Below are 12,712 nucleotides of genomic sequence, written 5' to 3' on the forward strand. Positions count from 1 at the left end.
ATAGGTCTTTAAAGTAGGATGGGACAGGAACAGTGTGTTGCAACTTGAAATGGAGCCCACAAAAAGGTGATTTTTTTATCTGATTTTCTGCTTGGGATCAGCTAGTAATTAAGTCACCCACAGGACAAGTTCTAGCAGTTGAGGCTGAGCTGTTGGCCCCTTTGGTAAAGAGAAGAGTTTGGGAAGGGCTTTTTGTGCACCCCTCTAAATGGGCACACTGTGGAAAAACCAAGTTCACTTGAGGATTTTTTTACTGGAAACATTATGTGGCTTCAGAGGGATGAGGTAGTTGTACACAAATGTGCCCCGAAGCCTGGGTTTTCACAGGAGATGTTCATTTACACAAACATAATGGAGCGGCTGATAATTACACACAGTCCCAGCCAAACCACCAGGTGAAAACAGCACTGTTCTAAAGGATGACAGCTTTTCGCCTTAAACCCTTTTTTTCATGTCTGTGGAAAGTCATTGGCATTGGCAGTTCCTCTCAGTGACCCGGGACACACAATGAGGGGCTATTGTTTCACTCACAGACACACACATGCAGACATGCTGAGAGTCACACACAAACACAAAGAATGATGAAGACACAAACGACACAGGCATGCCCATGTACACAGACAACTGCGTGTGCTTAAGCACATGCGCACATATGCAGTTACTGTGTAGCTAATTACATACAGGTTCAGATATAAATAGTGTATTCTGAAGCACACAGATAAACACACATACATCGATGCAGAAATTTACGCAGAATGTAGTAAAAGAACCTTTGTGAATGTCTGTGCACGGTACACAAGGTAGCGAAGAGGCATTTCTACCAGCAGGAACAATCCCTTCCCTCAGCAGGAACGGTAAACAGCGTATCTGGGCTGTGCATGCCAGAAGATGTGCGAATTCATTGAGCTGGCTGCCAAGCCACTGCAGGTATCAGATGACTGTGAAACAATGACATCCTGTGAGCTTCTCTGTGCTCCGAGTGTCAACAAGACGCATTTGCTGGAAAACACAGGACAGAGGGCATGCTCAGTGCAGTCAGGGCCAATCACAGTCTTTTCTCTGTCGTCTAATTGACCAATCGCAGCCTTTCTGGATGTGTTAATAGTCAGAGTCGGTTTCATTGTAGTCCAAGAAGACAATCATTGCCATAGCAACACATATATACATATGTATTATAATAATGAATGCTCCTGGAGAGTTTAAGAATGACAGTGAGTGGGTGAGGTAGTCAGTGGGGGCAGGGTCTTGGATGAGGTACAGAGACTGAAAGAGAGAGACTAACTTTGCAGCGTCCCCTCTGTCCACAGTGAGAATGATGCGTCCTCAGAGAATGAGCAGCTGCTGAGCCGTAGCATTGACAGTGACGAGGAGGCAGCGCTGGAGAAGCAGGGGACCACAGACCTGTGTCTGCTGTCCCTGGTTCACCTCACCAGAGAAAAGACTTGTTCCTCCACCAATAACAACAGTAGCAAGTCAACTGGGGTGAGCCAACAACTGAGCAGTCCACTATTAGTATTAGGACAGTCTACTGCTACAATGCAGTACCGTTACTCATCTATGCTTCATAGGAAAAAAAGCAAAACAAAACAGATTCAATGGAAGATATTTACTCTATATGGATATGCAGATACCCATTTTAATTTTTGTTCCCTTAAAACAAGCGGATACCCTTAATTCATCTGTGACTTGTATCTTTTGCAGATCATGATTATTTTTTATTGTTATTTATGTGAAGAAATACAGTTATATTTTCTTTTTAAATATGCCTCTGCTGTGTTTCAGAGGTTTAGAGGTTTCTTCTTCTCGTTTTTGGTTGTTGCAGATTCAGAGTCGAAGGAAAAAAATCTTGGACCTTTACACAAAAGCGTGCAGCGTGGCAGAGGGTGAGTGGTTTCATACACAACACTGTGCTCCTATCTTCCCCCAACACACACAGATCAAACCAGACCACATTGTTCTGTGAATTTCTTTGGTGAGGAGACAGTCTGACATTGTCAAACACATAAACTGCATCCCAAAGTCATTTTGCATGGCATTTTCCTGATGTCACCCCAAAGGTAACCAAGTGGATACACAAGTTCAAGAGGGAATGGGTACAAACAAGCACTTTAGTGACAGTATTACTTCATGAATTATCACCAATTTGCTGGGGAATTAGTACTAAGTTTTTTTTAGTTAAATCTGATACTCATTCAATCTTACATTATTAATCTTGAATTCAAAGTATCTAGCATGCTAGATGGTACATTGAAATGTTACATTTCAAGACATGCAAATTGTAACATCCTAGCGTGAGACCTAGTACAATAATTATGAAATCACAATAATGATTAAGCAGTGCGCTTGAATTAATCAAATGCAATTGCAAAATGACATCCCCCGCTGTATTTCCTTCAGCTATGCTCGCTAAGTCTCAGTGAATCCCACAAGTATGCAGAACTTTGCAAATTGAACCATCTTAGCTTGAGATTCATCACTAAAAGCTGCAAAGTATTATTTCTATCATGTTTTTTTTTCATATTCTACCTCAAGGTTTAGGGCGAGGTTATTGCATGCAGGTTTGTGGCATGAAAACAAAAGTAAAGTATGAGATACAAAATCCTTTAATGCTTTAATGGTTTAGTAGTTTGGAAAGGGTTAGGGGGAGGAATCTCTGGAAACATAAGCTATTGCAAGTATGCCATTGGAATACACTTGACATCAGGCCTCTGCTCATAAGCATGCACACCTAGAGAGGATAAGAGGGAAAGGTGGCAGTTTGAGACAGTAACAGCATGACAGCATACTGTAGTTCCCACAATCACTATATTTCACCCTCTATTCCCGTTTTTATTGTTCTTCATTATGAGAACAAGATTCTTTATTAGCCTGGTGTGAGTCTGAGCTTACACGCTGAGCCTAAACACTTGACTATCCAGAGATACTGAATGATGGCCCGTACTGAAGGGATGGCAGGTACCACTAGTTGTACAGGACAAGTCCTTCACCATTAACAAAGTGAATATGAACATTTACAGTACATCGCTTTTCAGCTTTCCCAAAGCCCACATAATGGCTTAAAAAGTGAACTACAATTCTCCTTAATTATTCAAACTATTGTTGTTGCACTGTTGTAACTACCATCATACAAAGGTTTATCACGTGGGAATTTTTTCTACTTGTCTATAAGGGCAGCCAATTGTAAATCTGGCTTTATGCAAAAAAGGCTAGCAATTGGTATGAAATGTTTTGGATTTCTAACTATTGACAATCACTGCTTGATAACCAGATCATGATCTTATTCCCACTGGTTTGAGTGTGGAAATCCAGGCACAAGCTTTTCATAAGTCACACTGGAAAAGAGCATCTGGCAAATGAATACATGAAACTGTAAAATTGTTTGTCACAGTTTCTGTTAACTTTTAATTAAAAGTTAACAGAAGAAATGACTGTAAGAAAAGTTCATTCATACAGTAAAATTCAGTACTGTTTGTGGTAATGTTATAATGTTTTTGGTGTCCTTGTGGCTGAATGGAACTCCTTGTAAAATCTGAAAAAAAATCAGATTGCACAAATGCGCACCCTAGTATTCCAAATAAAAGGGATCCTGGGATGCCACACCAAAAGTGAAAGTTAATAGGCTTGTACACATACTTGAAGGGAGCAACTGAGGGCAACTGAAAGTTCCTTTTGCAGATCAGGATACCCTCAACTAAGTGAATTGGTGCCATTTTGAGGAGATGTGCTTAGGTCAAGTGAGCAAAAATGCAGACTGGGGTACAGCCCAAGATTTATCCATCTGACACGCTTTCCTTTCTCTATAATATCTTTCTATAATATAAAGCCAATCACAGCTTCTTTCAGTGTAACTAAACACAGGTCAATAACAGCAGCTTTTCTTAGTGCAGTGAAACAAAGGCTGATCACAGCTCCATTCTTTGTAGCTAAACAAAAACCAGTCACAGACTCAGCTTATTCAATGCCCAATCGCAACCCTTCCCTGCAGTTAAACACAGGCCAATCACAGCCTTTCTTTACACTGTTGACTGCAAAATGCTCGGGAGAGGTGCTGCTGTACGTGTGTACATGAAACCAGCTACCATGAAAAAAACTCTGTTCCATTGGATGAGCTCACTCTAGTGCGTCTGGAAATGAATAGGAGTCTGTTCTTCATAAAGGCATCTGTACACATCTGTCGTATGTCGTGTATCTCTCCTGAATACATTAACGCTGAACAAATGAGGCGAACCTTTTGGAAAGGGGCTTTTCCAGAGGAACGGTTCATGTGTGAGCTGCCTCCTGCTTCTTGTTTTGACAGCGAAATTAAAGCCATCTGCAGTGTTGCGGTTGTGAGAAATTAGCAGTGACCTTCAAAAAAAAAAAAAGAATTTCTAGTGCAGTGAGAAAACTTTTTTTTTTTTTTTTTACAAAAGTTACTATAGTGTTTACTCTTCAGCAACAGACTGGATGACAGTTAATCTCCAGTCATTAACACAGCACTCACTTAAATAAATGAGTTAAACTAATGAGTTCTAATTAAACAACGCTGAGGAAGATTTAGCATTCTACTTAGCATAAATGTCTTAGAGCCGTACCTGGATCCAAAATGAAGATGAAAACCAGGTGCAACCAACAGTGTCACACAGATGCAAATCTGATTAAACCAATAACTTCGTTTGGACTATCTAAATTATCTTTTCTTAGCCATCCGATATTGTGTATTTACTTGTCTCCATTTTAGCATGTATACATACAGCATGTATGAACTTCTTAGTAGTTTAAACACAAAAACACTGACGCTGCAAGCATGGATTTCAAATGCTACAAGCAAAGCTTTCCAAAAGCTGGTTTCTGTACTATGCTACAGTTCAACATGTAATGTAGTGTAACAGAGAAGAGAGCCCTGCTCACTGCTGCTATCTGAATGAAGTTTCTCTAAAGTAATGCCACGTTCCGTGGTCCATCGCTACACCGTCACAGTGAAGTGACGTCGCCCTGTCCCTGTTGTCCACAGGTCTCAGCCCTACGGAGCTGCCCTTCGACTGCCTGGAGAAAACCAGCCGCATGCTGAGCTCCACCTACAACACCGACAAGGCGGTGGTGAAGACGTGGCGCCACCTGGCGGAGAGCTTCGGCCTGAAGCGGGACGAGATCGGCGGCATGACGGACGGCATGCAGCTGTTCGACCGCATCAGCACGGCAGGGTACAGCATCCCGGACCTGCTCACCAAGCTGGTGCAGATCGAGCGCCTGGATGCGGTCGAGTCTCTATGCACGGACATCCTGGGCGGAGTGGAGGGAGCCACGCCCACCAGCCACGCCCTCTCCTCTCGCTGCGCCAGCATTTGAGTCCAGCCCCCCCCCCCACTGCTCCGTTCCACATGAAGAATTCTCTCTCGTCTCCCCAGGCTGTGGCGCTGTGACACACAGCCAGGGTCCTCCCCTCTCTGTCATTCTAATATCACACAGGCGTGCCACCAAATTACTGGGAACAGCTAGGGCTTATGGAAATTAAGCCTAGTGTGGACTTTTGTTCCTTTGCGGATTAGTTCTTGTTTTTCTGCAAAACTAATCTGTTTTGTTACAATAAGGCTGAAAAAATGGATGGCAGTAAACTGAGGCACAGGACACTCCTGTTAAGACTTTTTTTTCCTTTTTATTAAGTTGTTGTTTCTTGGAGAAACGTTCCCATCCATTGTGGTGATTTGATTGCAGGGACCAAATTTCAAGTGTGAGATCAGGAGTTGAGAGGAAGAAGTGAAATGCAGGTTAAAGCCTTTCAACAGACTTCTGGTAAAAATTTTAATAGCAAGTGCCCTTTTTTTTAAAAAAAAAAAATCAATATCCTGAACAGCATAAGCCAAGCAGGATGAACACACACACGGTTCTAATACAAGCAGGCAACGATTCCCTATTATTCCTTCATCATTGCATGAATCCAATTCCTGCCCAAATTACCACTAAAATGCTTTTAAAGCCATCTGCTTGCGGCCATACATGGAATATTGTGCAATTCTTGAGTATTTCAACAGATTCAGAATGCTGAGTCTCATCCCAAAGCGTTGTTAGATCCTACAGCTCTATTTGGGTGCTTTAAACGTTGAATGGACTGTAATGTACGTGGCAGGCTTATGTTTCAGTGTGGTAAGATGTTGGTGGGACTGCATGAGCTCATCAGTATTAAACTCTCACCATGTCAGATTCATCTACGGAGGTTGTGAGAAGGAAGGCCCCGACGAGCCCCCTCCTAAACTCTGCACACTCGCCTCCTGCGGTTTGTTGTTGCTGCTGGTTTTAATTGGTTGAAAAGTGGTGGTTTAAAGTTGTGGTGCAAAATGACTGTGATTTCCAGCACCCACTTAACTAATAAAGCCCAAACAGAGAAGCCATAAAAGTAGCCAATATACACAGATACGCAGCTGCCTAAGTGCTTAACTGCAAGCTGAATGTCTGAAGACAGCCAACTTGTTTTGTACGGGATGATCATTCTGTCACTTGCTCAATAAACAAGATGCCATATATCATGACCATCTTATTGGGAATGCCGGGCTGGTCGTGTAATATGTGACCATAACCTTCATGTGACAAGTATTCCTTAGGAGACAAACTGTAGGAATACAATTTCTTCTGTATTTAGTTCAGTTCAGTTACTAGCTGAAATATTCCTGTTTCTAGTATTGCCATTTTTGTCAAGTTTTTTTTCTCCCCAAACAGGATGAGAGAAATTGGTCTAGTTTATTTTTATACAGTGTTTTTGTACGGGATACTCTACTGTATATTTATCTTCTGAAGTTGTGTTTTTGTGCTCCGGAAAACAAGCAGCAGTCTTCATTTTTGACATCTCAAGCACAATGAAATGAAAACACATTTTTAAACCAGTGAGCTTCAGGTTATTTGTACAGGAGCTTTGACTTCCTTCAAGGACAAAGACACCAGGACTATGTTACAACAGGAGCAGGACTCTGGCAGTGTAAATGAATGAATCTCCATGTATGATGTTTCTCATTTAGCATGTATTCCTGATATCTAAGCTTTCTCCTTGTCCATTGACAAACAGGATTAAACTTCATTAGAAGGTTATATTGTCTTGTAAATAGTGTGGCAGATTAAATCATTGGTGTACAAACTATCTGTACAAACCAGTTCCATTTACCTCATCTTTACAGTACGTCATATAATAGTGTTCAAGAAAAACAAGCCAAATGCCAAAGGAAACAAAATGTAAGTGTATATATAACTTATTACTGTACATACATACCAATAAAGGGCTATCAATAAAAAAGGTTAAAATTAAATGGACATTTTGTGTTTCTCTGATTGGTACCTTATTGCCCATGTTGCTGTCTTTCACAAATTTACTTTTTTATAATAGACAGTGTTGGGGAAGTCTGTTTTTTTAAATAATTTTTTTATCATTCATCTATACATTACTTCAACATACAAAACCAACTCTGTGGAACCCCATTCTGGCCAGAGAAGCAGATAAGCATCTTATTGGTCTACCATCATATAGTATGTTCAAGAACCCCTGCTGGGATTCAGCCCTGAAACTTTCTCTTAACTATTTCTGGATGAAACGTAAATCAGTACTGCTCCCCACACTAGTGACTTCTGTACAGAAAGTATGGATCAACGCTGCTGCCTGTGATAGTGACTGAGAGAATCCAGTGGTATCTCTGAGTGTGGTCCAACCCCAGGACACCGTAAACTTCCACGTCTCCTCTCCACTCAACCATAGAAGTGGGGCCCGATGCCTCGCCTTGCTCAGCTCTGATCAGCCAGGTAATTACAACAACAATCCGGCCTGATTAATGGCTGCCTACAGCTCGAGGGCAAAACCACGGCTCCAGCACAGGCGCCTCTTTGTTGGTGGAGAAAATGAAGATCTGACAACTTTGTTTCTGGAGGCTTAGGCAGTCTGCAAGCACAAAGTGAAGCAATAATGCCTGCCTCACGGCTGTGGCGGTAGACAGAGTGCTCCCCATCTCCTCATACCTTTAATTCATCAACATGCTACTGAGACAACTGAGTTAATTAACTGTGGAAAAGAGTGAATAATGGTGGTGCATGAAAACCAGAGACTAGACTGCACTAAAACATTTTTGTGTGACCTACTGATCCTAAACTGGTTGTTGATAGGGAGTTTCATCTGGGGTAGAGCAGGCATACAAATGAATAACAAACTGCTTTTGTTACAAAGTTTGTGACTGTAATGCGATGGTGGGTCATAGTTGTCAGCCTTAGCTGGTTTGTCTAATGCATACGCTGTGCAGCATATTAAGCTGACATGCAGTAGGATTGGAAGGGAGAGGAAGCTGCATTAGGCAGGGAAGTGTGGGATGGGGTGCAATGTAGCGTTGGGTGCAATGTGAGGGAGGGATTACGTGGGATGGGGTGCAGTGTGGGATGGGGAGCGGTGCATTAGGGGACACGGAGACTTTGGGTGGAAAGTCTGACACAGTGCCTGCAGTGTGTCACTGAGAACACGCTGTGACAGAGCGTCCGCAGCGAGACACTGGCCTCAGTGGCAAATCACAACCCACACGTGCTCTCCCTCGGAAATCTGCAGCCAAGGGAACAGCTTTATTGCATCTGTCACTGATGCATTCACGAGAGGGGAAAATTCTGACGGCTCATTCCAGAGAACTGGAGGTTAAAGAGCAGAACTGTTTCTAAGAATCAACAGAGAGCACGCTTCCTTTCTGTTAAGACAATTTTTTTAGTCTACAAAGAAAGGGAGATGGAGGAAATCTGATTGTGTTTTTAAAATTTTTAAAAGGGATTACTAGAGTGGACTACAGAAACTATTTCAAGATTAGTTCTGTCAGCAGGACAAGGAGACATAAGTGGAAGTTAGTTAAAGGTAAAATTCATACTGATATGAGGAAGTACGTTTTTCTCTCAGACTGTTATAAAAACAAACTTATAGCCAATGTCATCTCTTAATGACAAACGGTTTAAGAAATTTAATCCTTAAAATAGTGGAGATAAAATATCAGAATTGAATCTTTCAGCACCATTTTACTTCACATTATGGCAATTATTGTATTTTGTGCAGTCCTTCATTTTTACGACATATCACTTACAAAATTAAAACCAATACGTGCTCTTGATTCAATACTTCCCATGTGCGAAATAAAAAATGAAATACATCATTCTGGCCCTTGTCTGTGATCTTCTGTGGGGTATTAAAAGAACAAAAAAAAATTGAACTTTAATTCGATAGCACTGGGCAGCCCAGGCTTTCTTCAGATTTCAAACAGAGCTGTTTTGAAGCTAATCCCTTCCCTTTAAAGATGTGCAGAGATGACAGCTACCGGAGGGCTCGTTTGTGAGAGCTCGTTATTAACACTCTGCGTGCATTGGGAGCGGAGAATGGACGCCCTTGGGCAGGTACTTCTACTTGCTCTGTTTGCAGGGGCTAGAGATGGGCGTGATTACTCTCACCACTACAGAACATCTGCCTTCACTTCAGGAGAGGCCTGACAGGAAGACAGGATGGACAACCCTTGTAGTTTGTGTGTATTCACTACTGATCACTGGGCATTAGGCATATCCAGGGCTCTTCTGAATTGGATTTGAAGTGATCATTTTTTTAGCTAGCAAGATGTGGGTAGCCTTATCAGTGTACCCTGCTTCTCTCTTACAAATATATCCTCCAACAAATGGAGAGCAACATCGTGTGTAATGGAAACTTGAAAACTCAGCATCATCAAATGCAATGCAATGCAAGGTCTTTAGCTGGGCATATCTGACACTATGGATGTCATAGGTTTTCACAAAGAAACATGGAAAATGTTTTACATTTCCCAAGCTAATGTGTGCAGCCTAGTTCAGAAAAGGAATGAAACACTCATGAGGAAGGCATGCCAATAAATGGTAGTTAAGCTCCCATGACACTGACGTTGATGGGAGTCCTCCACTAATTATGCCTACTGGGGGAAGAGGTGAGCTGTCAGTGGGCCACATTTCACCCAGAAGAAAATTTTGATCGGCCATCAGTTTCTCTGTCAAGGCTTGCACTTGGGTTTCCAGAGGTCTGGAGTCCACGTCCATGGATTCTTTGGTGAGTCCACATCTGTGATCAATTTTTTTCATTCCCATAAATGGCAATCCAAAAGTATATAATGCATAACTAACAACAGGTTAGATGGGTTGAGAACTAGATGGTACCTCCTTTTTCTGCAACATTCATATTTATACAGAACACATTTAACATATTTTACTAGAGTGATCTTTATCAGTACTCAATCTGACAAAAATATGTTGTGGTCATCTGTAATTTCAAATATGTTCACCTAAATCTGAATTCCTGGCTTAATCATTGCAACATTTTCTCCCAAAAATAAATATAACTTTAATGATGGTTGTTAGCAAAAAACTGCAAGAGTGGGGACATGCCATTATTTCCATGGGGTCTGCAGAAGTATCAAGACATAAATTATTGAAACCACAACTTTGTTACTGATTTTCTTCAGTGTACATACATTTTATACATATATATATAGCATCAATGTATTTTCAACCCTGAGTAATTAAAGTAATGAAAATAAATAAATCAGGGACTGACAGTTTATTGGAAAATTGTTGGCATTTAAGACTCCTACAGAGACTTATTAAAACAAATAGCAGTGTTTGGATGAGTTAAGCTCTGAAAGAGAGACGATTTACAGCCCTTCTGAGGGGAGGGGGAGGAAGTGGGACTGGCGGAACGCTGTAGCCACTATGTCTGCCGCAGCACTGTGATTGCATCTCACTTAAGAAAAAAGGCTTAGAAATGTCACTTTACACAGGTGAATGTGAATATGAACATGCAGCCATTGCTTTTGGTATAAACCCTGAGCTTGTAAAAGAATACAACACACATACTATTTTAAATTAAACATGGTGGCTGTTTCTTTGTGTGTGTATGTGTTGAGGAGGGCGGGGGGTCTCAGTTGCATGTGGACAATAATACGTTTCAGGCAAAATCCTTAAGAACATTTAGAAAACCTATCCTTGTGGACATAAACAGCAATAGATAAATGTTTATCACCACCATAAAAAATATTGTATGGATAAATGTAAAACTATATTGTGATCCTATAACTGAGCAACTGAGAAGGGGAAGTCCTGAGAAGTCCTAAAACTGAGCAGTGCATCATGACGTATGCAAGTCTCCTGCTTTCCATTACTTGCTCTTTTTACAAGCCACTAATGGTCAATTAAGGGTCTATTAAGTAATTTTTGCTTAAAAAGTGTTTCAGTAGATTGAACAGTACTTGGAAAATATTTTTACTTTGTATGTATCTGAAAACCTCAGAGATCCCTGCTGCCAAGCCATTCAAAAGCACAAACAGAGTTAATATTAACAATTTAAATTAAAGTAAATACAGGCATTTCACAATATTGTTGTCTTGTTATTTTGATCACGCAAACTGACGGGTTTTTAAAGGACAGGGGAAAACTCAAGCTAAAGTGAATATTTTATCACTCTTACTTGAGAATGAACTTGTGACACCAAGATGAAAATATCAATATTAAAATCCTCCTAAAATATTCTTAATTTAAACATCTTCTCCAAAGCAATAAAAACAAACAAGCATGAACATAATTTGAAATGTCATTTCCAAATGAAGGAAATATTTCATAAACTGGCCTGTGATCTGAGGCATGGAATGACCAAGCTATCCCCACACTCAAACAGCCTGGGACACAGTTCCTGATTTAGCAGCTAATTTGTGCTGTAGGATGCAGCAGTAAGAGTTTGATTTAATATTCCCTAACTGAATGAGTCACTCAGTAAACAGCAATTGTGGATGATCCCAACACAGCAAAACATGCTTCCTCTCAGCTCTGTGACATGATACATCTGTGAACTGACGGAAGTTGCACAGGAAACTTGCAACATAACTGGAATTAGCACACACAATGCTAACAATGTAAAACTGTTAACAACAACTGTACCTTTTATTGTAGTGCTCATAAATAGCCAGATATTGTAGAATTAAAAAAAAAACTGTGCAGTACCACTAACCGTTTACTTTGTGTCTTTTGTGACACAAAGCTTTGCAAAATTGTTTTCCTTTTGATATTATAGTAAAGTAGCAGGATGCTGTGTAAAGCAATGGAGCCAGATTAAGAATGTTTCTGCTTTAAAGGAATTATATTGAAGAGCTAAAGCAGAAATTAAAACCTAACATACAGTGTACAACTTGCAACAGCAACATATTAATTCATTTTAATTAGCACTGCATAAAAGGTATGTATTCAGTGGTCATGCTCAAGAGACCTTTCAGAACATCATTTGGAGAAGACAATAAAGTTACTATAGTTACTACAGCTGTTTTTGGATTAAACTGCAAGTTTATTTTATGTGTAACACATCAATGGTTAAGAAAAATATAAAAACACAAATGCCATATGAGATGCCCGAACATAAACAATCTGTTATTAATACTGGTGGCTATTAACAGAATATGCATTAAAGAAATTTATTCAAATCTCACAGCAAGTTTAACACCAGTAGACTGGCTGCTAAAATTCCCAACTTTTGTTAACAGTGGCTGACAAAGTATGGTAACCTACCATACTAATTAATTAACACAAATTAATGAATTAATGCAGTTCTTCATTTTTATAAACTGATATCAATTCTATTGTTAAAAAGTGTGCAGCTACAATGGTTTCTGTTATGCTGTTCTATAGTACATGACAAAAATTATTTTGTCATGTACTACAGAGCCTATGAAAC

General features: G+C 40.3%; 1 protein-coding gene across 1 annotated transcript in view; it reads left to right on the top strand.

Annotated features, from left to right (window-relative positions):
• edar (ectodysplasin A receptor) overlaps positions 1-5,802 on the top strand; it is a 38,655-nt gene extending 32,853 nt beyond the window's left edge. Inside the window, exons 10-12 of the mRNA XM_036541123.1 lie at positions 1,308-1,482; positions 1,823-1,883; positions 4,994-5,802. Of these exons, the coding sequence (XP_036397016.1) occupies positions 1,308-1,482; positions 1,823-1,883; positions 4,994-5,328 (571 nt within the window). The 3' untranslated portion in view covers positions 5,329-5,802. The remainder of the gene's footprint in view (positions 1-1,307; positions 1,483-1,822; positions 1,884-4,993) is intronic.
• Positions 5,803-12,712: the final 6,910 nt, after the last annotated feature.

Source organism: Megalops cyprinoides, chromosome 11 (genome assembly GCF_013368585.1).
Source record: "Megalops cyprinoides isolate fMegCyp1 chromosome 11, fMegCyp1.pri, whole genome shotgun sequence".
Lineage (NCBI taxonomy): Eukaryota > Metazoa > Chordata > Actinopteri > Elopiformes > Megalopidae > Megalops > Megalops cyprinoides.